This window comes from Idiotropiscis lumnitzeri, chromosome 15 (assembly GCF_059441095.1).
Source record: "Idiotropiscis lumnitzeri isolate Australia: NSW breed Sydney's pygmy pipehorse chromosome 15, RoL_Ilum_1.0, whole genome shotgun sequence".
In the NCBI taxonomy this organism is placed as follows: domain Eukaryota; kingdom Metazoa; phylum Chordata; class Actinopteri; order Syngnathiformes; family Syngnathidae; genus Idiotropiscis; species Idiotropiscis lumnitzeri.
This window is the reverse complement of record NC_142405.1, coordinates 1,956,310-1,982,650: the sequence shown is the minus strand read 5'-3', so window position 1 is coordinate 1,982,650 and position 26,341 is coordinate 1,956,310. Positions and strand designations below refer to the sequence as shown.

Below are 26,341 nucleotides of genomic sequence, written 5' to 3'. Positions count from 1 at the left end.
TAATAAATTCAAACAGGGGGAGGGGGCGGTTTACAAAGGTCATGCAAGCACACAAGCAACCAATTTTTATGACCTATTTTCATCTCCATGCAGCCCAAAATGACGTTTTTGGGCTATAAAAAAAAAAAAAAGGAATTAAAAATTCACCCCTTTTTTCTTTATTTTCTCCAATTGCTGTCTGTGTAAAGTTCCACCAAAAGTGCTTTCAATATTTTCTGAAGGAGAATAAAACAATGAAATGATTTCTTTGCCTTTTATTTATGATATGCATTTCAAACGCATGATGCATAAATGAATGACAAATTCCATCAAGTATTCAGTCAACAATCCATAAGACGTGAGACACTATTCCTCATTTCGGTGAGTAATTCCAAAGCGGTACATGCAATAACTTGCATCCAGTGACCAATGTGAACATCATTTGTGGCGTCACTGGCGTTTGACGGCACACAGCTGGTGAGGCATCGGATTGAGGGTGAAGCCCACAGAAGGCGTCAAATCCAGCTCGTCCTCGGAAATTCCAGGCGCAGGAGTGAAGCGGAAGTAGTGGATGAGAGACGTGAAGAAGAGGAAAAGTTCCATGCGGGCCAGGCCTTCGCCCACACAAACCCTGCGACCTGCAACATTACACAATCGAAAAAATTATTTGAAGGCATTCTTGTATTTATGTTGTCAAGAGAAATTCAATTTTTTAACTCTTTCACTGCCATTGACGGTAATAGACGCCAAAAAGCATTTTGAGTGTTCATTGACTAAAACTGCACAGACAAAGCGAGAGACGACTGTGACCAAAATTAATTTTCATCCTAAAAACTAAATTGGCGGCTAAAAAAAGAACACCGGTTGGGACTGGTCGTACCTGCAGAGAAGGGTAAAAAGGCATCCTTCTTGATGAAGTGACCCTCTTTGTCCAGGAAGTGGGAAGGGTTGAAAATGTTGGGCGTCTCCCATTCATTTTTATCGTAGAGGACAGACGTAAGCAGAGGAATCACCATGGTGCCCTGTTTGGGACGGAAAGACCAAATGAGCTCAGTGCGCATCCGTGCGAACGCTGATTCGGATATTTTGCAGAATCAAATTCTGAGAACTCGAATCAAAAGGGCTAATATTGGTCCCTTGAAGGCAGTCATGAAAACAAGCGGAGAGCAAGTGACCTTTTTGATGAAGTAGCCCTGGAAGGTGACGTCCTGGGTGGTTTGGTGCAAAATGGCCATGGGGGTGATGTTGGCGAATCTCTGAACCTCGTGGATGACGGCGTTGGTGTACGGAAGGTTTTTGCGGTCGTCCACGTCAACCGGGCGGCTTCCGACCACGCCAATCATCTCCTGGTGGACGCGCTCTAGAAAAAGAAAAAGACATCTAACACATTTAAATCGGGTACTTAAGTTGAGTTACATTTCATGAATTATAATGAAAAAATAACTGAAGTCATTTGTAATCTATTACACTTATACTGTACATTTGGACTAGAATTCATTGTATTATTTGGTTGTAATTTAATAAATTAGAAATGATAAAATTACACTCATCCATTTTCACCATTCCATTAAATAATTGTTCATCATACAATTTCTTCAAAATAAATTGAAAAATGTACATTTTTATATTTAGAAAAAAAAATCCTATACATTTAACTACTTCAATAATTACATTTAATTCGACCAAATTAAAACAAAAGTGAATGAATGATTTTTCTTAGGATTAAATTAGTTCACGTATATATAAAAATAAATACAATATCATTAGAATGAATGAAATAATTTTTCAATACAAAATTTAAAAATGAGAGAAAAACAAAATACCCCCCCTTCCCACCTACCTTATCTACAAATAATCTGGTCCATCTTTCCATTTCAAAAAGTGGAGAAAACCCAGACAAGCGCAGTTTGGAAGCTCGAGCCTATCGTAAGGCAAACACACAAAGCACTCCTCCTCGGTGCTGCCTACCTTGTATTTTGGGATATTTGGCCATGAGCAGCAAGCCCCATCGCAGCGTGGTGGCGGTGGTGTCGGTGCCCGCAGCAAACAGGTTGGCCACCACGAATTTCATGTTTTCCTCGTTGAAGTGGCTCTGCTCAACACGCTCGTCCTACACCAAGTAGGAAACATGTTTAAAACACAGACCGCTCAGCAATACAAGACTGCGGCATCAAAGGTTTGTCCGCCGTAAAGCGAAGACCTCCCCCCCAAAGTGACAGGCGCATCCCAAACCTCTTCTTTTTGCTTGCGAACGAAGAAGCAGTCGACGAGCCCCGTGCACATTTCGGGGTCGAGTTTCTCCTTCCTTTGGCGCAGAAGCTCTTGCACTTCCTTCATGTTCTTGTCGCGGTTGCTGAGAATCCTCCGCCGGGGTTCGACCCAACCGAACAAACGGGGGAACATGTTGTAGAGCTGCCACACAAGCAAAGTGGGGATTTTACAGCGGTGATTCCCAACAGGACGGAAAGTGATTTGTAAATTGCACGTGTGAGTGAAAATGTCGTATTATTGAAATTGCACTCGTTTTTTTGTTTGGGCAAGATTTTCAAAAATATAGTGAATATTTTCAGAATGTATTTGTAATTATAATACGTAAAAAAAAAAATTCTTTATGATCACATGAGATCAAATTTGGTTGAATGTGGCCCCTGGCCAAAAAATGACAATCCGTCTTAGCGTTATCAAGACAGAAGAAAAAAAAATGCACAAATGGGGCTCACCTGCGCCTGCAAGGAAGCAAAAGTGCGAATGGACTCATTGTTTCGTTTCACCATGGACGTGAAGCGAGGATCGGTGTATTCGAATCTGTTCCCGTACACGATGGAGCAAATGATGTTGGATGTCGCCCAACACAGGGGAGATGTCGTATCAAAAGGTTGCCCTGAAGGAAACGCGGGATGACTTCCAAGTTGCATACATTTAAAAATAAATACACACAATGAATCAAAATGTGCCTGCCTGATCTTGCCCTTGATCAGGAATTCCAAATGGAACCACTTCCGGGCATGTTCAACTGCATTAAGGCAATGTGCTGTACTTCAAATCAATTCTAATGTGCTGACACAAATTATTATGTCATCCAAGTGCCTGATATAAAGCAATAAACGATAAACTAGAACAGAGGTCATCATAAAATGACAAGGCCACAAAGCGGGTTGCTCACCTTTATGACTCTCAAAACTGGGAATGAGATGGCTGCACTCCTCCACAACTTTGTCCTGCGTAAGTCTTTTGCCCATGCCAAAGTCTCGCAGAGTGCTGAGGGCAAAACGCCGCAGTTCTTTCCACGAATCCCCATTGGCAAAAATAATGCCTGTCAAAGATTTTTCTTTTATACAGGTGAAAAAAGTCATTTCACAGATTTTTTTCACTTTAGCTCACAAACATGACAAGATGCACGGCTTTTTCCCGCCCACAAGCACCAGCAATATAAGTGTGGACAAACTTTAAAACAAGCTTTTTTTTTAATAAAATATATTCACTGACAATAATTTTGTACTGTCCTGAGTGATTTCAGGCAATGAAAAATTACACCAATTGAACTTAAAAGTTAAATACAAATGAACTAACTCTTAAATAGGCAGCAATTCTTTCACATACCAGTAGAGGGAGTGTGCGTGCACCACACTTTGAGAATAAGGAATAAAATGCGCAAAAAATAAATGCAGTGAAACGACTTTTCCTACCGTGACCCTGACTGTTATCGTAGGTTATGGGTTGGATACAGCGCTCTCCAAACTCCACGGCGTGGCCGACCAGAGCCTCTTTGACCGCCTTATATCCAGCCAGCACCACCACTTTGTCGGGGCCCATGTGGACAGTGAAGACCGAACCGTAAATTTTTGAAAGCTTCAAAAAGAAGAGAATGAGTTAATTAAACGTGACATCTGAGCGAGGAAAAAAAGTTGCACATTTACCTGCAACAGGCTGTTGTCGAGCCACTTGAGATTTAATTGCAACAGGTTGCCAAACAGCGGAATAGGCCTCGGCCCCGGAGGCTCCTTCCGGGCGCCCTGCTGGGAGCTGAAGCGTCTGGAGGTGAAAGCAATGAGGAACAGAGCAGCGACGCACGCCAGCAGCGGCGTGGCGCTGGACGAAAGCAAAGCGGCCGAAGAGTCTTCCAAAGCTGACATGCTGCCTGCGGGGCGGACTCGGATGTTTGTGACGCTCGAGGGGCTGTTGTGCCGTCTTTATTTGAAGAGCTCTCACAGCCTAGCCTCGCCCACTTTGGCAGAAGAGGAGCCTTTGCACAGTTGTGAACATTTACAGACGGACGACTGGTACGGCAAAGTGCAAAGAGGTTAACCATTTGAATTTAGCAGATTGAAAATCACGGCAGCTTAACTACCAACGTTACGTAACAATAACGAATTAATTATAACATCACCATTGGCAACAACAGTGAGCATAAGAAGAAGAATGCATGTGTCCCTAGCTAGATCATAAACTGCAGTCATAAAATTAGCAAGTAACAACCATTTAATAATAAAATAAAAGCGTTCCCTGCAGGACTCCAGACTAACGAACTAACCAGACGCACTCGATTGGTTGCAATCCATTCTTTGAAATCAAAACCGATGTTTTGATGCAACCGGTTTTCGTTCCACCCCCCCAAAAATGCGCTGGACAGAAAAGAACAGCGCGTTTGCTCCTATTTGCAGAGGGGCGTTGTTTAATGTAAAAAGGAAGATGACAGTACATACATCTACAGTCAACAGGATGAGCTCCACACGTACAATGATGTCAATATTCCCTTATTAAATATCATACAGCATCTCTCACCATCAGCGGTGCTATCCCCGACTTTCCTTTTTCTGCGCCCGACTCATATGCACTTTTGATTCAAGTCGTGCATCGAAGCTATGATGTGTGCAAAATACAATTAAAGAAAAAAATCATCAGTGTGAAGAAAACAAATGACAGGTTAAATAATCTTTGTGGAATGTCAGGGCAAAAGCGTCTCATGCTGCCAACATTTGTTTTTGCTTGGTAAATACATTCCTCTCATATCTGCCGCGCAATCACACACCACGGCTGATATTGTAGATCGGCAATAAAGACAGAGAGATTACTACTGTAACAAATTCCTATGGATTAGGAATACATACATCTATTTAGTAGTGCAAAGAACGCTTCGTAGGAATAGGCTCTGAATGCTGATTAAAAGAGGATTTAAAAACATCCCCATTAGCGAAAAGGCGTTTTAAGTGGAAAAAATAAAACAGCTTTACACGAAACGCGAGGCATTTGCAACTTGCACATGAACTCTCGAGAAACTCTCTCTATTGGAGCCTATCAGACATTGATTTAAAAGTGTGATCTACATTTCAGTATATACGATCTAATCCTCACATGCACACTAACAGCTTGATGGGTTTCTTTTATTTTGGTGCTACAGCTGTCATGTTTAAAAGGAGCACACATTGAGAAGTATAGAATGGAACCTGCAAAGTGGACGGACACCAGTTTGTTCCTCTAAATAAAATTCAAGTACCTTTTGTCCCCAATTTTTCCCCAAAAGGTTTGTTGACACTCCCAGTTAAGTTTACTGTCAATCTTCACCAATGAAAGTCAGCTACCTTAAAAGCTACAACATAATGGGGGACATAAAAGACAAGCTAATTAAACTAAAATCAATATTGCAGTAATCACAAACCTTTAAACAATTTTCAAACAAGTGTGGTAGCAACACACACAGACAGGATGATTAATATTACCGCAGTTTGTGTTTAATCATCAACTCCACATTGTGTGTAGTATGCCCGTATGCTATACTGCCGCCTGGTGGCCAAAACACGCACGAGCGCGTACCTGTCAGATTAAAGCATGAAATTGGAACGCTCAAACTCTTTAACGGGCACCATTGTAAAAAAAAAAAATAATAAAAAAATCATTAAACAAATACAAATTGCGATTCTCAGCCTTACACCAAAACCAATTAGCACCAGTGCGCTGCAATTAAAAAAAAAAGCAGTGTTTTGAGATTACACATTCAATATACTCAGATGCATTTTTTTTGGTTTGAACCACTAAAGCATTTTTGCCTATTTTGTTTAAGGGCGTTCCACGTTGCAGGTTCCACCGTACAGGACCCGATGTTAACGAGAAAACTTCCTTCTTTTCTTGACTTTTTTTTTTTAGAATATCATTCTCTCTGCCAATCAACTCATATGCATGCAACAACAATTTTTTATGCTCTGCCCTCTGACTTTTTTTTTTTGTACTATGAACACATCACATGATTTTGCACCTGGCAACGTTTAGAGGCTTGAGCTTGAACAAAGGCAATAAAAACAAACCAAAACTTAACCCTCATTGGTTAGATAAGGCTTTGAGGTGTGCAACAATCATTAACATATCAAACATTGGTTCTTTTTTTTTCCTTAAAGTCCTTCGAAACATGATCCTAAAATAATGTTTTAAATAATACACACACATACAGTTGGACGCAACTCTGCAGCAGTGCAGGACATCATTGCCTTTGAATTTACTAAAAAGATAATAAAAGGGGTAACGGTGAATAAACAAACCGCTCCAAGTCTGTTACGCAACACTAGTGTGACACAATGACAGACTGCTTGTGCCAAGTCCATGTAGACTAGTCATTCACTCACACACGCACACATGCGCGCGCACACACACACACACACACACAAAGAAGGGCAAAGGACAGATGGGTGCTGGACGGGTGTCGAATGGGCGTCGTTACGGACGGGCCTTACTTCCTCCTGCCTTCGATGCAGTGTTGGAATTGAGCGAAGCTGAGAAAGACCTGCTCCAGGGAGATCTGGCTCACGCAGTAGTCTTCGATGCAGTACTTCTCTTTGGCTGTCTCCAATGTGCCAAACACCTTCGGAAGGAACACACAGGGTGTGAGGTTTAAAAAAAAACAAAACAAAACATTTCTGAAGCAGCGCTGTCCCTGCCGTCAACCAAACCATAGCTTATGAAAGTCCATGAACAGAATGCAAAACGCCAAGGAGACAAAATTAGCTTTAAAGTTGTGGTGTTATAACCCTTCAGGAAACGGATTATTCAACACAAATGGTGGAGCAACAGTTGTAGACAGATATTATAACAGTACGCAGGCACATTTGTGCGTCTGAGGGGGAAAATGACGAATATCGCCGCATCTTACTGAGGAGCTGTGACGTCACACATCTTGCATTGAATAGAAGCCCAAAAAAAGTTGAATTCTTTCATTATGTTCTGACTATGTTTTTAAGAAGTAACATTTTATAGAGTGCAGGCACATGCGCGCACACGCGCACTCTATAGGTTGCACTCTTCAATTTCGGGTTCTCCAACCCAAGCTCAAGCGTACAATTCATCGTTCACAATACCTGAGCCCAGGTTAGCGTCTTGTCTGTCAAGTGATAGTGGACCATGCCCTGGTGTTCATCCTTCATTTGACTTCCTGGAAGAGAAGATGAAGCACGTCTGAATCTGTGAAGCCATTCCTTTTCGGAAATTCAGATCAAGTCATTTTCTTTTCACGGCTGGTCTGACCTGGGAAGGTGCTTTCAATGAAGTCTTTAAAAAGCTTCAGGTCGCTCTCCTCCAAATCAGCCTCCACGTGCACTTTAGCCAGCAGCGTGTAGCCGCTACCGAACTTGCTCTTGAGGTGCTGCGGACTCCCGAGGCACTTGAACTGCCCGTTGACCATCACGGCCAGTCTGGTGCACAGCGCTTCGCATTCCTCCATACTGAGGGAGGAAGCGAGTTGAGTCAGACTCATGACAGCTGTTTAACGCTGCAATTTTTTGTAGATTATCCACGAGATTTCTCACCTATGCGAAGTGATGATGATGGCCTTGCCGGACTCGCGTGTGCGCGTCACAGCGTCCCACAGCAGCCTCCTGGCCACCGGATCCATCCCGGTGGAGGGCTCATCCAGGAAGATGACGGGAGGTCCACCAATAAGAGCCATGCCGGCGCTCAGCTTCCGCTTGTTGCCACCGCTATGTTTGCAAAGCGGCCAGAACACACATTGGTAAGAGCCACATTTGCTTTTTTAAATGTGGCCAAACGAGGCTGGGCGATTAATTGATTGCGGAGATTAATTTGAGTTTATTCAGGACCATTTTTTTTCTGTAATTCTAAATACGTCCTTGCTGGCATATTTGTCTTTTTTTTTTCACATGGTAGCGCTCTGGAATGCAATCACAGGGTTAATCGTGTGACCATTGGCAAAATAATGTTGCTAAAGTAGTCACTTATTGACATGGAAAACCTTTACTCGCAGGTATTTGTTTTCGAGCCACAAATATTTTTGCAGCGGGTGCCTTGACCAGGCACGTGCACAGACATAACTTTCTGGGTGCTCAAGCACCTGCCGTTTTGCCCCGGATGAGAAAAGCGCACGGAGTTCTGGAGCTTTGTTTGAATTTGTTTTTGGAGCGCATTTTCTCAACAACATTTTTATTTATTCTTTTGCATTGTGTTACGAGCTACATTTTTCAGTTTCAGATAGTCTTCTTTCAATAAGATCATGGTCATGCGATTTTTTTTCAAGGAGAGTAGAGAAAAAAAAAAAACGCCTCAAATCAGAAATCAGACTTTTGACAAAAAAAAACTTTATTTTAAGGCCACCTCGCCCAGCCGTAGATCAGACTTTGAATTGTAAAGAACAAGATTGACATTTTGGCTCACCTGTAGCTGCGCACCAGTTTATCAGCATGCGGCTCCAACAGCAGAGACCTCAGCACGTTGTCCACGCAGCCCGACACGTACTTTTCGGGGATTCCTCTGAGCCTGGCGTACATGCTCAGGGTTTCTCTGCCGGTCATATGGTCCAACACGGCATCAAACTGAGGACAATATCCGATGCGCTGTTGCACCTACGAAATGAGGAAAAAATGCTTTGGCTTAACCGATGGTGACTGCAAGAAACTGGCATGCATTGTCCCACAAATGTATTCTGAATGTATAAACCTTCTTTATGTCCCTCAGGATGCTGTATCCGTCAATGTAGGCGTCCCCGGAGGTCACAACCTCATCGCCGGTCAGCATTTTGAACGTGGTGGTCTTCCCTGCGCCGTTGAAGCCCAGCAGCCCAAAACACTCTCCTTTAGCCACGGCCAACGACAAGCGGTCCACAGCAAGAAGAGGCTGGCCGTTGGTGTAAACCTGAGGAGGAAGACCAAAAAAATACATAGTCCGCTCAAAAAGTATTGGAACAGCAACCCGTTGCATACTAAAGACGTGGGATTTCAAGCAAAAGGATGAATATCCCCCCAAAAAAGTTGACACTTCCAGCTTTTATTTGATGCGATTTAAATATCAATGGTTTGAACCCAAACTTCCTAAAATTATTATTATTATTATTATTTCGCACACCTTGCTGAGCTCATGCAGAATAAGCGGGCTCCCGACCATGGACTCCACCATGGGCTGGCACTCGAGAACCCGCTTCCTCTCATCTCCTACGTCTCGGTCTTCTGGAAACAGTGCTGAATCATCTATAAACGACAACTGACACACAAAAGAGGAATGACAGTGAACCTTTGCCAATTCACAAACCCCCATGAGCATTCAACTACAAAAGAAGCTAGAAAAACAACAGCGGGGCACATTTTTGCTATTCGCAGCTAACCTGTAGATGGCAGGGGTTTACTAAAAGTGCATGACCTAAAAAAGAAAAGTGCTTTGGGCAGCGTTTCAACAGCAACCTGTTTTCGCCTCAGGAAGATGGAGGAGAGGAGTCGTCGGAGAGAGCGGACACACTGCAGCTCGATAACGAACAGCAGAACGATGAAGATGACGCCTTGTAGAAAGAAGGCCACCAGGAAGCGGCCCACGCCGGGCTCGGACATGGAAAAGTAGTTGGCTTGGTACTTGATATCTTAACAAGAGAGAAATGGCAGGCCGAGATGAGTTCACATGAGAAATATAGTTTGGTCATAAAAAAATAAATAAAGATATTTGTCTGACGACAGTCACTAAAATGCAAAGTCATCATTTCAACTGATTTCATTCATGATTATCGTGTTTGGCGCAATGACAGAGCGCATGCTGTACTCAAATGTTTTTTTTTTTCAATAACTTACTTAAGTACTTGCAGATGGCCTGAGTGATTGGGCTGGATGTGCAAAATGAGATGAATTCGTAGTTCTGGTAGAACTGAGAGAAGGACATTCCCAGACAATAGTTTGGGAAGATCAGGAACACCTTGTCCAGTAAGCGGGACATGTTCTGCAGGTTCAACTCTGCGGAAAAAGGAAATTCGTTTTCCGCTCACGACGACACATTTTAGAATAATCGACACTGTGCATCATTTACAAGCAGTAATTTCAGTTATGGAATTTGTGTTTATTATTGAATTGCGGACCTGAGGAAAAGAAATGTCTGTTCTGGACCTTCCAACACGGTCGCCTGCTCGCTCACCTGGGATGGACATGATGGTGACGGCCAGGAAGGTGGCGGTGCCGGAGATCATGTTGAAGATGGTGAGGCGCGTGTAAGCCGTGGCGGCGGAGGAGAAGAGGAAGCTAAGCAGGTACATGAGCGGCACCACGGCCCAGCCGTACAGCAGGAGCATCAGCAGCACGTCCACCAGGCGGTTGTCCAAGACGAAGGCGTCCACGCTGAAGGCCTGGAACACTGCCTGCCAGAAAAACGGCGGTGACATCACAACAGTAGTGGCGAGTCGGAACACGTTCAGAAGTATTAGTATACAATAGTGAACCGCGAAGATGAGGAAAAAAAAAAAATAAATAAATAAAATTACTAACCAACATGAGGAGGCACGGCAACAGGAAGTTGACCAGGTCCCATAGCAGCGCCGAGAACCAAAAGTTGGACAGGTAGACGCCGCTGACCTTCTGCACGTGCTTGGACTTGATGGCCGACTCGGTGACGAGCAGCAGCGCAAAGGTGCTGGACAGCGAGGCCATCCCGTACATCAGGTTGATGGCGATGATGAAGCCCGTCTTCCCTCTTCGGAAAGAGAAAGCAACGATTAGCAGGAAGGAAGGAAACTCAAAATGAATCAAATTAATTTCAGGACCAAGTATAAGCCCCCCCCCCCCAAACCTAATTTGCATACAGCGTGAGCTGGCTCTGGGCGACCTCGGACAGGTTGCGCGGCATCGGGTAGTTTGCCGTGTGGATGGAAGCGTTGGGCCCGGCGAGGAATCGGAACAGAGCGTTGTCCATCATCATGAGAGCCGTGGCGGGCGTGTGGTAGCCCTCGTTGTTGAAGTACGCCGTCGCCTGGACAAATTGCTTGCCGCTGCCGTGGAAAGCGGCGCCCACCACGCAGCGCTCGTTAAAGACGCCTCCCTCTTCCGTCGCTTGGGTCAGGACGTAATCTGTAAAGTCTGAGAAAATAGGAAGGGATGTCAGCAAGTTACTTCCATGATGAACTTGCTTGTTTTTGTAAAATAGGGAAGTGGGCCTTGCAAAAAAAATCAACATATTTAATCACATTCGATTATTTTCCATAATCGTTCCATTCTACTCTCAATCCTGGTACTCTGTTTAGCAAAGAACCGCTCGCGTGGTTTTCCCAAAGCGTACCCGCGATGTCAACGATCTGGCCGTGCTGCGCGAGGAGCTGCGAGCTGTAAAAGTTGACCAGGCTGGTGGCCAAGGCGCCCGCCTCCGTCGGCAGAGCGACGGGAACCCGGGTGTGGCCGTAACGACGCAGCTCCAGTCCCAGCTGAGGGGCGTTCTTGTGGTTGGGGAGGGTGCGCGCCACCATGAGCGCCACCACGGTGAACACCAACGGGACCAGAAACTGGGCCACCATCACCTTCCAGTTTCTCCAGCTGTACAGCGCCCTCTTCAGGAACATGGCGTAAAACTGCTGCAGGTAAAGTCTTGCCTGAGGGAGGAGGAGGCGGTGGGGGAAAAAAAAGGATTTCATTGAAAAGTCTCCACCGAAATACTTTGCTTTATTTCATCTCACCCCCGTGTTCAGTTTGATGTTGGAGCAGTCCTCGGAGATGAGCGTCCCGCTGTCTGTGAAGTCGGTGATGTCGGTCATGCCGCTGATGCTGCTGGCGTCGTCCGTCGTCCAGTCGTGCGAGCGTCTTTCGTGCTGGTACTGCAGGGCGGGCAGTTGGATTGCCTGGATGTCCAAACTGGAATCCACTAACTTGCCAACTCTGAACACAAAAAGCACAAGCTGTCGATACGACTCGCGTCATTTTAGAGCAATAGAGGAATAGAAATAAAGCGATGAAGCAATCGAGAGAGCGCTAGAGAACTAAAGTTGAGTTGACAGCTGGATAGATTTTGGCCATCACTAGGCAACCTCCCACTAATCATCAATCTTTTATAAGAAAACAAATATACAATCTACAGTTTGAGAGAAAATCCTGCCACAGCAGGTGGATTCATTTTGGACCTCAAATGACGAGCTGTATAGACACATCTCAGCTAACAAAGCCACAATAACAAAGTCAAAGCACCCTCCCGTTCTTATTATTTTCTCCCTGAAGGAGCAAAACAGATGGTCACGTTTGACATTGGCCGTTTAAACAAGCGTGGACAGCCACTGAGGCTTTCCTAGCTGGACTTGTGGATAATAAGGCCAGGGCGGGAAAACATTGGCAGCAGAACCAATTAGAATGTTACGTGGTGCTCGCCGAAGCAGCACGCAACCGTAGAGCTGACATTAGAACTTGTTGTCATAGATACACACGCGCACACACACACACACACACACACACATTACGTGGGAGGCAGAGTGAAGCAAAATGAGGAGGAAAATGATGACAAGCGCAAACCTTCCTGGAATAGTTCCTGTTTTGTCATTTTTGGGAGTAGCTAACGTTTGGGCCAGTATCAGATTCTCCCAAGTGTCGCTCACTTTTAAAAAAAACATTTGCGACCACTGCTACACGCAATTCAAAATTTCTTTGTGACAGTAATTCCGACCTGAGGAAGACCTCCTCCATTGTAGTGACAGATGCTCCGTAGCTAGCGATGCCCAACTCCTCTCTGTTCATCTCCAGCTCGGCAAACAGCAGCTCAAACCTGAGAGAAAATTAAAAAAAAAAAGGAGACACACACTGTTAGATTGTCGTGACATTCGGACATCTAAATAGGAACTGCATAACCAACCTGCTGGTGCTTTCCTTCGGGAGGATGTAGGACAGCTCGGCCCCTGCGCTGCTCTCCAGTGTGGCGTTCGGAACGTACAGGTGAACGAGGCGGGTGATCTCAGACACGCTGCAGTTGGCCTCTTTGACTATGACCATGTGGTAGCCGGCACCTGTAGAGCACAGAAATACTGTATTTAATTAAATGCAAACGTGATAACCAGTAGGAGCAATGTACAGCCCTTCATGGAAGCATTTGAAAGTTAGATTTATATTACTGCCAACAAATAACAGCTTAAAATGGTTACAAAAAAGGCAAAATCCAAATTGTTAAAAAAAAAAATATTCAAAAAAAACATTCAGGGGTCAATTGTAGTTTTAAGATGAAATAACACCAATCACCACTAGATGGGTCTTAAACTGCTCTTTGCTATGGACATTTTTTTATGGTATGTCATTATTTTGTTGTTTGTGTGGTCCTCTCACCGTATTTGTTCTTGAGGAAAAGCGGCGACCCGCAGCACTGCAGCTCCCCCCCGGCCATGATGGCGATGCGGTCGCCGAGCAGGTCGGCCTCATCCATGAAGTGCGTGGTGAGCAGGATGGTGCGCTCGCTCTTCTCGCCCTGCAGAAGATCCCACGTGGCACGTCGGGCCGACGGGTCCATACCGGACGTGGGCTCATCCAACATCACCACCTGGATCGCAAAAAGTACAATTCAAATTTGACGAATGGGATGGAAAAAAAAAACAAAAAAAACACGAGTGATTCCTAACCTTGGAGTCGCCAATGAGGGCGATGCCAATGGAGAGTTTTCTCTTCATGCCGCCTGACAGCGTCTTGGAGCGAGCGTGTCGCTTGTCTTCAAGGTGCAGGATGCAGATTATTCTGTCCACCTCCTCTGGAATCTTGTCTTTGGAGAAGCCTTTCAGCTGAATCACAAGGCACATTCATTCTATCTTTTAGACCGAGGGTTCAAAAACAGTTTGCGTCTTGCTCATTTTAGCGAGTGTGTGTGAGTGTGTGTGTCACAGTGTTCATGAGTAGGAGTGCGAGTACCTGTGCATAGAAAAGCAGATGCTCTCTCACGGTCAGATTATCGAACAGAACGTCGTGCTGGGGACAGAGTCCGAGGCTGCGTCGGATCAGAGCCATGTCCTGGCAGATGTCGTATCCGTTGATGTAGGCCCTTCCGCTGGTTGGGGGGAACAATCCTGTGAAGAGTTTATTTGCATCACTTGACTGGAAAATGTGTCATTTAATTTCCGCAATCATTTATGGAACATGGTTAATCGTGGTGTGCATAATAATATAATATTGCCTTTATTAGTCCCACAATGGGGAAATTCGAGATTCGAACCCAGGCCTCCTGGGGAGACTGGGTCCTGAACGCGGCGCCTTAGACCACTCGGCCATCCTGGCATGCTACATGCGTGACATTTGTGCCTTGATTGGTGCTTTATGATACTCTCCCTTTTCCCTTTTAAGTGCTTAGCCACCATTTTGTGGCCGCTAAACATATTACAGAAATGTTACTCCCAAAATTCGGAAATGTAGCGGCGCTGTGGTGTGCGCAGCGCAATACGGTCTAAGATAATGATAAGATAAGGTAATGTTGTGACAATGCATACATTTCTGAAATGCAACATTCTTGAAACATGTTCTAAGTGGTCACCTGTCAACATGGACAGCGTGGTGGTCTTGCCGGCACCGTTGTGTCCTAACAGCACCGTGATCTGCCCCTCGAACATGTTCAGCGTGAGATCCTGCACGGCCTTGCGGGTTTTGTTGCCCACTTTAAACTCCTGCCACAGAATGAGAAAAATAAATCTAATTTCGCTTTCTTTAAAAATCTAAATTGATGAGTGTTGTTTTTGCCTTGGAAAGGTGCTTTATCTTAACCCCGGAGACAACTCCGTTTGGCTCTTCCTCTATAAACTCTCCTTTCAGAGCCTTTTCGGCATCCTCCTCTTCCTCTTTCTCGTTCACCAGAGCCATGCGAGGGCTGCTGCACCAATACGAAGGCTGCACATGGAAAAGATGATCATGTAGTCAGGTGGCGGCAAATTAAAAATAATGAACAAAACTCATTAGCTGAGATCCCATCAATTATGGATAAAGCAAAGTCATTTGCGACGTCAAGATGTGACAATATCGCTCTATACCCGGGGGCGGCATGTCTTCATTTTAATTGCAAAGGATTATTTATGCGCCTTTGTTTTTTTTTTAAACCACCCATTACTGTAATGATTTGTGCATGCTGTTCAGACTTTAATCAAATGTGACAACTTGAAGTGGGCGAAATGGGCCCAAACATTATATCATAATTTGTCTTTTTAATATAATACCATTTTACAGTGATTGCATCTTGCAGAGAGTAGCATTGATGCATTTTAATTACCAAAAGTTCTCCCGGCTTCAAAAAGACTCTGAGAGCTAAAAAAAAAACACAACATCACAGTTCTACAATGTTCTATATGGGCCCCAGAACTCTGGAATGAACTAATTGCGGAAATTAAGAGTGGCTACATCTGTACAAATGTTTCAATCTTGGTTTAAGACGCATTTCTACACTCGTGCATTTGGTGAAACCACATTTAGCATTCGATTAGTCGCTTGCCCTGCGTTACTTCTTGACATCTGGATTTTGGCCTGTTTTAGTGCTGCTTCTCCTCCCTCCTATGGGCTAACAATTCCCTTCAACAAGGTTTGTATTGAATCGGTTTCATCAGGGCTTGTGTGTGTGTGTGTGAGAAGCTGAGCACAGCATACCAGTATGAAGAAGTATGAAGGCAGCGGCACTCCGTACTCTCCAGGAAAAACTGCCTCGACATACCAGGCCACCAGGCCGTAGAGTATGGCGTCAAACAGCAGCAAGCCCATCACCTGAGCCAGCGAGAAATCATCATCCACCGTCACAGAATCAAACAAGTTAGACCACTGGATGCCCGTGCCTGCGTAGGAGAGGGGGAAAAAACGGATTATCATTAGAGTGAGTTTTTATTTCAGTTGGATTTTTTTTTTATTCAGTTAGTTTTAATTATTATTTCTTATATGAATTTATTTGACTAAATAACGGATTCAGATACTTTATTTGACTTGTTTAAAATAAGCGTAAAAAAAGAATGAAATATTCTATTAATAAATTTCTTATTCTTATTTTACCACAAAAACAAACAATATTCAAGAACTTTTTTTTTAACCTCATCCATCTCTCCATTTTCATTTTGGAGCACCAACGTTGAACCCCGTCAGACGCACCCACCTTTGCCTTCAAACATCCCCAGTAGCTGCGCTCCCATGGCCATGGCCACGTTGGAGATAAGGCAGGCCGACACCTTCTGGGCATGACTGAGCAGGTCGTAGCGTGTCGACAGGAACAAATAAGGCAGATAGCTCAGGAAATACGTGAAGCCGCCCGCCGCCGCTGCCACGTTGGCTGATGGGAAAAAAAAAAAGGGAAGAGTGAGGAAAGCTGGAAAAAATCTGTCTGACAAAAACAAATGTGGAAAGAGCGACATGAATTGTTGTTATGGTTCCCAACCAAAATTAATACCACTTGTTGTGCTTTCACTGCACTATAACAAAATGATAAACTAGAAGGGAAGAAAAGATGAAAAAGGGGATTTTGGTCTGAAATACATTAGTGGGATTGTTGTGCCATGAAAAAAATTGTGAAAGACACTCATGTCATATTTTAATGTTAAACAATTTTGAATGGAAGCCCTTCGGGGTAGGCAGGCAATAAAACATCTCAATCTTATGCTTTGCACAACGCAAAGAAACAGTCCAATAAAAAAATAAAAAAGAAGCGCATTAGCTAGTAAATTCAGATCAGCAAAATGTTGCTTTTAACTTTCTTTATGTATTATGAGTGTCGCGCAAGGTTCTGACGAAATATACGTTTTATTTCATGAAACGTTGACTGTGGACGGCATGATAATGACTTCATGTGCCGTGTAGCCAAGGCGGACCTCGGTCACAGGCGTACATACAAACAGCAAAAAAGGACAATAACAGAGGGAATATTTTCCTGCTACTGTTTGCATGTAATAAGCCCGAGGTTGACCTTCACTAAGCGACATGATTCAGTCAGAAAGCTGACTGTGTACATTTTGTGAAAGCTTTTGATATGAATTGACATTTTCACGAGGACAGCACCCAACGACACACAAAATGAGATGAGAAATTACGAAACAGGAAGACGTCTGAATGCAAGACAATTAACGGCAGCGCAGAATGAAAGAGCGAGTGCTTCCATTTGCGATGAAAGGAAACAATCAAAAGCGCTCTAGCGGTTGTGACATTTGGAGCGTGCTCGCAAAGTGCTGTGCGAGTCGACGTCGTGCCGAGGCAGCCGCTCGCATAAAAGAAGACTGTCGGCTGGAAACACCTGGAAGAGCGCAACACTGATGGCCCTCTGAAGTCTAATTAGGACAGTTGTTATTCAGCATTTTAATTAGCTTTGCAAGTGAGACATGAAATGTGTATCCGGAGATTGCGATGATCTGTAATGTTATGCATTTACCTTCGTTTATTGCCCCGCAGCCACATTGCAACATTCACAAACAATTTCTGAGGAAAATAAAGGCGCTTATTTCTTATTTTGTTATTCCATGGCAAGTTTTTCCATGCATCGCTGGCTTTATTAAATTGTGGTTTGACAAATTTACGGGTGGCTTTCAAGTAGAGGTTGGGGCTCGAGACACACTTACCTCTAACATCAATAAAAAAAAATGTCGTAATGTAATCTTAGGAGAGAAAAAAAATGTTTTTTTCCCCCACTATTTCTAAAAATAGGATTTGATGACGCACTAATTTAGTTTTATTAATGTAATATTCTGTAAAAGTGACATTAGTTTCTAAAAATAATAGGACGATATTCTAAAAAAATAAAAAATTAAAATAAAATAAAACAAAACACCTGGATTGGTTCGACAGCCAATGACATGACACCACAAACTATAAACACTCACATCCCCAGGGGTGAGCTATAGACCATTTAAAGAGGCTTCATTGAAGCTAACGTCTATGTTCCTCGAACGCGGAGGAAATAGGAAAGACCGAGGTAAGGAGACGAAAGGACATGCTGACCACAAGGCTGCCGTGCTACAATTTCTAATGAAAAGGTCATAAAAACCCGTCAATCAAACACAAAAAGGCACACACCTCGTGAAAAGAAGGCACTGATCATGAAGCTGAAGTTGATGGTGGCCACGGTGAAGATCAGAAGAAAGACGAAGACCAGCGTGGGGTCGCTGTAACTCAGGACTGCTCCATTCGGGCTAACCTACAACAATAAAACACAGACTTTTTGTCATTACAAACTGACCCATTGGAATAATCACAAGTTGACATGAAAAGGACTCCACACTCACTTGGATGCAAAACAGCAGAGTGACCAAAAAGACGGAGATGGAGAGGAACAGGAAAAACATGAGGAACCAAGCAGTCCAGTGGAGCCAGTTGCTGAGTCCCATCATCCTCATGTACTCCTGAGATTCGCACAAGAGACAAGACAACATTGCAGATTCAAATCTAACTCGGCAATAAATTAATTAAAAAAAAAAAATACCCCCCACTCTTGACACTCACCTTCAGCTTCCTTTCCTTCTCCTGCACCACGGCTCGGACGATATTCAGGGACGTGTAGGTGAAGCTGAGCACCAGCAGCAGGGGCAGTTGGTTCTGGATGGCCAGGATGAAGACGTCGTATATGAAGGGCGGGTACGGAAAGCGGGACAGGACCACTTGGGTCTGTCCCAGAAGCGAGTCCGCTGCGCTTCTGTTGTAAGAGCGCATGATGGCTTTGTCCACGGCGTGCTGCACGGCCAGGAATCCCTCACGGAAATAACCTTTGAAGAGAAGAAGAGAAGAAGTTGGGAGCATCTTTGTTCCCACAGTTTGTGTTTGAGGCGGTCACAAGCTTTCGTGTTCATCTGCAGCAATGAGCGCGCCACTGCCAACTACTGGAGTGGAGGTGCCATTACACTTTATTGTAGTACGGCTGAAAAAAAGCATGCAGGCTTGCCAATACTTTTGTCTGTATAGTAGACACTTGTTATTCATGACTTTCACACCAGTAGTTTTGCACCTTCAGTGGGCTGGAAACTTGCCTTAACATGGTGACAGAAATGTCTCACTTCTTGCGGCTTGAGGGATACTATGGCAACAATACAATCTGTTGAGAAGCTCCTGCTCGGATTACAAAACGTCTTACAAAACATCCTGGATTTGTTAACAGTTAAGACGAGAAAGACGAACACTTGCGGGTTTACTCATATAGTATTTGTACACGTGGCGCACATCTCTTCATAGTAATCGGATTACAATGCATCTGGCATGTGACCTCCGAGTTGTCCTCATCACGCCGCATCCACTCCAAAGCCTTGAGTGTGTCTACGAATGGCGCCTGAACGCATCGCAGATGTCACGCTGCACAGCGCGAGCGCCAAGGGACGACAAGGCGGGGGTCACGCCAATCGCGCCGGATGACAGTTTCCATGGAAACACAGGCCCTTGTGCCAAGAGGCTGCAGAGATTAAGTGCAGGGTAGCTGCCGGTCGAAGGATGTCAGGTACGGCTGACTTTTGAAGACCAAGTTAAGCTATCTCCTATTTGTTTTTCACCCAACCCCCCCAACGTTTTTAAAATTCCAATTTAATTGCCTTTGTAAACGTGATCTTAAACTCTTTTTTTTTTGTTGCAATCATAATCCAAATTAAACTTGACTTTGTTTTGCCATTACAGGAAATGACACAAACAGGAATTGAAACTGCAAGGAGAGAAGGTGTTTGCGGCTTTAATAGCTTACGGTTATTGGGCAAATAGAGTGGTTATAAAAAGTCTGCATTACTCCTGAAGAGGACGCTGAAGATACCTCCAATTATTCCGCTTGAAGTTCATTGAATAATGTCCATCCTAATATTTTTGCTCACTTGTAAAGGAGGTAACTCTTTTCCTGAGTTGGGATTTTGAACATTTGTTTTATAGGCATTTTTTTTATCTGAAATCGAAGCAAAAATCAGGGATTGAATCCATTATAAAACAAGGCTGTAACAAAGTTTGGAAAAAGTAAAGCTTTCCCCCAGGAGAAGTAAAGCGTTGGCGCTCCTCAGGCACCAGTTGTGTCAGCAACAAACGGCTGCTTTATTTCCAAACCAGCTCTGGTACCAGCTCAGAGTGAAAATAATGAGAACCATTAGAAAGAGAGCTCTCACCAGGTGTTCCGCCATGCTTGTCATATTGTTCTCTTGGGCCGGGCAGCTGAAAAAGCGGGTAGAGGCTGAGCGTGTGCCAGTCCAAGTCGCTGTTTGGGTCCAGCTCCGACTTCTCTTTGGGCGGGGCGTTGCGAGGGGTGAAGGTGAAGCGCAGGTGGTAGCTGACCTATATGCATGAGCATGTTTGAAAAATAAAAAGTTTAAGAAAAGGAATTAAAAAAAAACAGGACAGCTCTAACTCTTGTGAGGCATAAACGTTTAGGTGATTACATAAGCCAGGAAGGCTAATAGTTGAACCGGTACCAAACAGATGGAGTGTTGATTGTTGGGTTTACTGTCATGAACAATGCAGACTCACTGCATCAGATAGCATTTGCATTCTTTTTGGCCACAATTTTGAGGACATTTAAAAAAAAAAAAAAGATTGACGGAATTTCACGTCTGTGGCACTCAGAGTGTTAAGCAGCATTAGGTGTGAAGCTTTATTTGATTAATTATCCCTATAGTGTGGCGCGTATACCTGAAGGGGCAAAGGCTCGTCACTGTGACAACAAGGCTCCTCAAAAACCACAGCGGCCAGGAGTTTTCGAGACAGAGGGTTTTTCCTCACATAGTCCTCAAAGTGCTGCTCTGTCTCAAAGCCACGCACTGGAAAAGAAGACATTTATTATCAACAAACTAATCTTATCAAACGCTCCAAGTGTTCTTTTTGTATTTGGTCATATTTCTGTCCGCCCCAGAACTGCTTTTTCTCAAGTGTAACTTCGTTCCACTTATCACGCACACATGCAGGTATTCAGACTGCAGTGGCGTTTTACACCGAAGCCTCGGGGGTTGAACGTGGGTCAGACTTTCTGAATAAACACAGCAGTGAGGAAACGCGCACACACACAGAAAAGGACGCCCAGCTGCATCGGTTCAAACGTGCTTTCTAATGCTTCAGCCTGAGACAAATACTAAAAGGCTCTTTGATGGACTATTTGACGGACGGGTTCACTGAGGCTGAGCATTTTCAGGAAAATGCACTTTTGCTCGAGATGTCGATTTCCTGTCCTTTTTTTTGTTCCATAAAAGAAAAGATTCTCTTTTGAATGGCGATACATGATAAGATATATTAATGTTATGAAATATATTCAATGAATTATTTCAAAAATATTTTGTTGCTGTCCTGTGAGACATGTATTTCAATTTGTCCTACTATTAGGATTTGGAAGTAATTTTGGGGAAAATCGCCCATGAATGCCAACCATTTTATGACTATGTCACTTAGCATGACTATTAGTAAAGATCTACTCACAAATCCAACATTGTTGCACTAACATTGTTGTTGTGTTGCACTCAAAATACAGCACAGTCTCAAAAGTGCAAGTCCTGGCACGTCGAAAATCAGATGCGAGATTACAAAAGCCCTCATTTCGCAATATGCCGTGAAAAAAACAAAACCATCAAGACATTTCAAAACTATGGCTGTGACATTTTGAATAGCAGAAGGCGTTTCAACCACGGAACACAGAGCAACCGAGGTGGCGTTTTGGTGCACTTGTGCGCATGTGCTATTTGTCGACTGTGGGAATGGCGAGGCCGTCTTAATTATTCATTCGGGAGACGTTGCGGCGCGTACAGGACGACAAGCAGCCACACATGTCACACTGTGGCGAATTGTCTGTCAGCGCGCACGCATAAGGAAAATCCCACTGCTGAAAAAAAAAAAAAGGATGCAGGCGTCCGCGGGAGCTTTCCTTGTGTGAAATGAGAGCAGGGCGTGGCGCGTTGACTCTCCTGACCCGCTTTCCAGAGAAACCAGTATTCCCAGTCTTGAGCGACAGACAGCGAGGCCAGAAGAGCCAAATTGGGCATGCACGTCAATTTTCTAAAGGTGGTTAATATTACAAAATGTTCATTATGCATGAGCTGCATTTACACGGGCTGCCAAGCGTTTATGACCATCCCATTGCCTTTTATTGGACGCCATCCTACCATAATCTCATTAGACAAGATGCATCAAGCAATAACGGCCTTGTAGATTCCGGTTCAACATATGCTTTCCTTTTCTTTTTCTTTCTACAAGCAACTGGATTCAAAAAGGCTGAAATGGACGCAAATAAATTTGCTATGCATTGCGGATACGGACCAAGGCGGCCGACCCACCTGAGGCTATGCGCAGGTTGAGTCGCACATCCTCCGCCACCTGGCGCACGGCGCTGGAGTTGGCCGGCACGTAGGCCAACTGCAAGCCCCTCAGGGAGTTTTGGGGCAAGGCACCGACCGCGAAGTTCTCGTAAACGGTGGCGTTGGGGAAGTCCTTGAAAGGCACCTTCTGACGCAACACGATGAGGATGCCGGAGAACAGCAGGGGCAAGAGGATCTCCACCAGCGTTACCAGGATTTGACGTTTCTGGTGGGGGAGCGTAAAACGAGATCACGGGGATATTGGTCATGAGTTATTGGTCATAGGTTTGACATAATGAGAGGAAGTAAAATGCCGCATTCGAGGCTTCTGAGGAAGTTGAAAAAACATCACTTGAGGCTCAACTGCTCCAGAATTGTTTGCTTATCCGCTAATTTATCTTAGTTTGTGTAGTTTTTCATGATTTAAGCATATTATTATTTCTAATGCAAAAAAACGGCATCCTTTGATTGATACAAATGAAAGGACAAGCTCCACGCTTCCTTCCAAAGCGTGTCGTGTCCTGTCAAATGGCGACAGCCTGAAACTACTTGAAGGTACACATAATTGAGTTCTTGTGATTGAGTGACCGGAACGCACAATGACTTCTTCGTGCAAAGCTAATTCAGTCATGTGATCACATTTCAATCAATTTAATTTTTTTCCTCAAGGGCACATCAAATATTTGCATAAAACACACGAGTATTAAACTTCCGTTCATTTTAGAAAGTTGTTAATATGACGGTCATGCCGATGTCTTCGTCTGCATCACTTTCGTGATACTTGCAATTTACCGCAAGCTTACAGAAGAGGGAAGCCCAGCTCTTATTTTATTGGTCTGGTAATAAATGTCGTTTTAGTACGCAAATGAGGTAATTGGACTTGCAAACTGAACCTGTCAGGCACGCGTTCTGCGATTCGCACGGCTTTACCAGAGTTCAAGATCAAATTTGTTGGCGCAATAATCATTGCTGCGCTAAAAAACAAAGTGGGTGCATTGTGCAAACTTGAACTGATACTGGAAAGTCAGTAAGCCAACATTCAGAAAAGCACAAAAGTCTGACGTGCCAAGGTCATAGGTTCACGGTAAATTTGATGCATTATCTTCATGATGTAGACACTACAAATGTTATTCTTTATATACGAGTCAATAGTTTAGTTAGCTTGAGTTGTTCAGAATTGCCTTCACAGCCACCTTTTGGAATTATGGCCAAAAAGTTCACTTTGGGTTTCAGCGACCCACAACACATTTTATTTTTACTTTTATTTAGGTGATTAGAAACTAAATAAAAGCATTTTGGAAGCTCACTACAAAAATGTCATGGAAAGCCTAATAGAAAATCCGAACTTTCTTTGGGGTTAAACAAATGAACTTAAAATGTCATCAGATGTGTGCTTTTAATATGAGTTTGAACTTTGGATGTAAGTGGCTCATTCTGAACACACTCGCATCCCCATTTATAATAGGGTGTGCACACTTTTGCATCACATTACCTTTATTTTTATTTTTTATTATCTACAGTATTACGTCTAACAGATACATGTCAAACTTGTAAAATGTTATATGATAAGCAGCAGAAGGTCAAGTGAAGGGTCAATTTGCAGCCTCGGTGACCTAAAAATAAACCAAATGACTGCACATTTGTCCAACTCACCTGGTGAAGGTAGTTTTTCCAGACCAAGAGTCCAAACTGCCGCGCGATTGCCATTTTCAACAGTAAAGTGGATTTCTGTCAGGCTTGAAAGAAAAGAATGAAATGAGCCAAATGTAATCATGAAAAACGTGCGGAACGACATTAATACGCAAGATTGATAAGACAATGTGAACGAGTCACAAAGTTAGTCGAGGGACGTTGATGTCAGATTCGGTTTCATGAAAAAAAGCGAGAAGTGAGAGTGTGCGAATATGCAGTAAAAGTCTTGAAGGTAGATGTGAAAAATAACCATGAAAGACAGGTTGTTGTCGACGACAATTTACCTTCATCGTCCCATTTCATTTGAACATAATCCCTTAAGAATAGTCCTTTATATTGTTTGCGAATTCGTAACTGTCAGTACACTCAAAGAAATAAAAATTCCTCAAGACGTGAACATTTCCTTGTTGATACTAGCTCCGCCTTTCGCCTCCCTGATTGGCCCATTGCGACTATAAAACCCGCGCCACTTACCAACAAACCGGTTTTCTTGTTGTTTTTTTTTTTACAAATACAATTTACCGTCATGATCTCTTTTGGTTTTTAACTCAACCCCTAGTTACTTTAGTACAAAAATAGTCTAAATTGTTTGCGCATTGATATCTGCTTTATTAGTATTCTGAAGAAATAAACAGAAACGCAAATCGTTTCCTTGTTGTCACCTTTGTCCTCCCTGATTGGCCGAGCACGGATTAAGGCCCTCTGATTGGACAACAAACCTGCTCGTCAATCCCACAGGCTTTCTGATGAATGTTAAACGATGAAATTGAGGGTCGGCGTTAATAAATTTACCGAATTACATACCGCCTCGTGTCTTTTCACTATAAAAGCATTATCCTACATATATTATCGGCGTATTATAAGATTGAAGAGTTAAATTACCTCAGTATCGTTTTTGGCAGACGAACTTCACAGGTTCACAGTCCCTTTTCCTTCGTTGCCCGTCGACTTAATTTGATAAGAATAAAAACATCACAGTGGGTATTTTTCTTCTTTCTTAATTTCGGAGCTCCGGTAATAGGAATAGAATTAGCATTTCCCCCAACAGCGGGCTTCGCCCTCCGAGCCTGCCAGGCTGCTAGCGAGGGGATGACGGCGCACTAGCTCTAGAGATGCGACCAACTCGCGGATACATCGCCAAATTACAGCGGAATAGTCAACAAAGCGCACCACGTGACGTACAGTGGAGCGCCGTGATCACGTGACTTCGGCGCTCTAACCTAGGGCACGGATTGGTTGTTTGCGTCGTAGCCAAGGTAAACGACGCAATTTGGATTACGTCACCGCCGTCGTAAAAAGAGGACCAGTATAATATTTATTGGACAGTATGTCGCTTCACATCAAAGTTGGCGAGAGTACTCACCCAGTACAAATGCAAGAGCGGTAACTGGCGTAATAAAGGACAAACTCTGAAAATTACCTAAATAAAAAAAATATATTAAAAAATTGTCCATTATGTCTTGATAACTTGGCAATACATAAATAACTGCTCCAAAAAATATTGACTTGTTCATACGGTGAACGAAAAAAAGTGAGCGAAATTCTAACAGGATGCTTAGGACTGAACTGACAACAGGTCCAGGATGAGCAGACATAAATGCCAAATCAAATCAAAAACGTCTTTTCAAACGACAAAATTAAAAAAAAAACTCAACCACCTGACTTCTGTCTCATCTACTAGAACAGCTGAACTTTAGTCAGCAACAATAAAATAAGTTTGTTAGTCCTGTAGTATTTTGTAAATGGCTTATTTTCAGTTCCTCTGAAGTTGTTTGCGTTTTTCAAACTGCATGCTTTCTACATTGAGTATAAAAAGTCTACTCGCTCCTGCTCAATTAATTCCAAATAAAGTCTAGAAGTTCTAGTAAGCGTTGTGTTGTACAAGTTAAAGGTGAAATTAACGGTGGAAGACGTTTTGACATTTATTCCACGAAACAAAGCCATTTGAACAGGGGCGGGTAGGATCCCCACGTGGCATTTTCGTTTGACTAATATTCATTTTATGAGTTACTGTCATCTAGAGTGTATTGAGTCCAAAGAACAAATATCACAATCCATGATTTATTTGAAAAACACTTTCAAGATCACAGTTGTGTACTGTATGGTAAAAAATGCCATCTAATGTGGGAAATTAAATTCTTTTAAACACCTTTAAGTAGTAGTGGCACATTTGTTCTTCACATACTGAACATGAACAATGTACAAGTATTTTGTACATTAAAGAAAACACAG

General features: G+C 43.4%; 1 protein-coding gene across 4 annotated transcripts; it reads right to left on the bottom strand.

The window, feature by feature from the left end:
* Positions 1–239: 239 nt before the first annotated feature.
* Positions 240–25,257, bottom strand: abca3b (ATP binding cassette subfamily A member 3b). Of its 4 annotated transcripts, XM_088317318.1 has the most exons (38): positions 24,394–24,533; positions 24,071–24,153; positions 22,397–22,643; positions 20,769–20,896; positions 20,249–20,414; positions 18,624–18,883; positions 18,407–18,523; positions 18,198–18,318; positions 16,294–16,467; positions 15,801–15,982; positions 14,907–15,053; positions 14,704–14,833; positions 14,088–14,242; positions 13,805–13,960; positions 13,515–13,725; positions 13,051–13,201; positions 12,865–12,963; positions 11,891–12,089; positions 11,500–11,806; positions 11,027–11,300; positions 10,713–10,917; positions 10,366–10,585; positions 10,029–10,187; positions 9,651–9,823; positions 9,319–9,453; positions 8,914–9,108; positions 8,632–8,819; positions 7,770–7,940; positions 7,489–7,685; positions 7,323–7,396; positions 3,666–3,828; positions 3,143–3,292; positions 2,700–2,860; positions 2,212–2,391; positions 1,948–2,089; positions 1,155–1,339; positions 860–1,001; positions 240–617 (listed from the first exon to the last, which is right to left on the bottom strand). In XM_088317318.1, the coding sequence occupies exons 2-38, from the start codon at positions 24,122–24,124 to the stop codon at positions 430–432; spliced, it is 6,306 nt and encodes a 2,101-aa protein (XP_088173444.1). In that variant the 5' UTR covers positions 24,125–24,153; positions 24,394–24,533; the 3' UTR covers positions 240–429. The 4 variants fall into 4 exon arrangements, with proteins under 4 accessions (XP_088173444.1, XP_088173443.1, XP_088173442.1 ...); XM_088317316.1 differs by lacking the exons at positions 240–617; positions 860–1,001; positions 1,155–1,339; ... (4 more) ...; positions 3,666–3,828; positions 24,394–24,533 and adding exons at positions 6,615–6,829; positions 24,992–25,257; XM_088317315.1 differs by lacking the exons at positions 240–617; positions 860–1,001; positions 1,155–1,339; ... (3 more) ...; positions 3,143–3,292; positions 3,666–3,828 and adding an exon at positions 6,615–6,829.
* Positions 25,258–26,341: the final 1,084 nt, after the last annotated feature.

Excerpts from the sequence above, each read along its gene's own strand:
- abca3b (XM_088317318.1), bottom strand. The coding sequence starts at position 24,124 with ATGGCAATCGCGCGGCAGTTTGGACTCTTGGTCTGGAAAAACTACCTT. Across the intron at positions 14,834-14,906 it reads AGATAAAGCACCTTTCCAAG|GAGTTTAAAGTGGGCAACAA; the intron begins GCAAAAACAACA and ends ATTCTGTGGCAG. Across the intron at positions 13,202-13,514 it reads TTTCCTCAAGAACAAATACG|GTGCCGGCTACCACATGGTC; the intron begins GTGAGAGGACCA and ends TGTGCTCTACAG.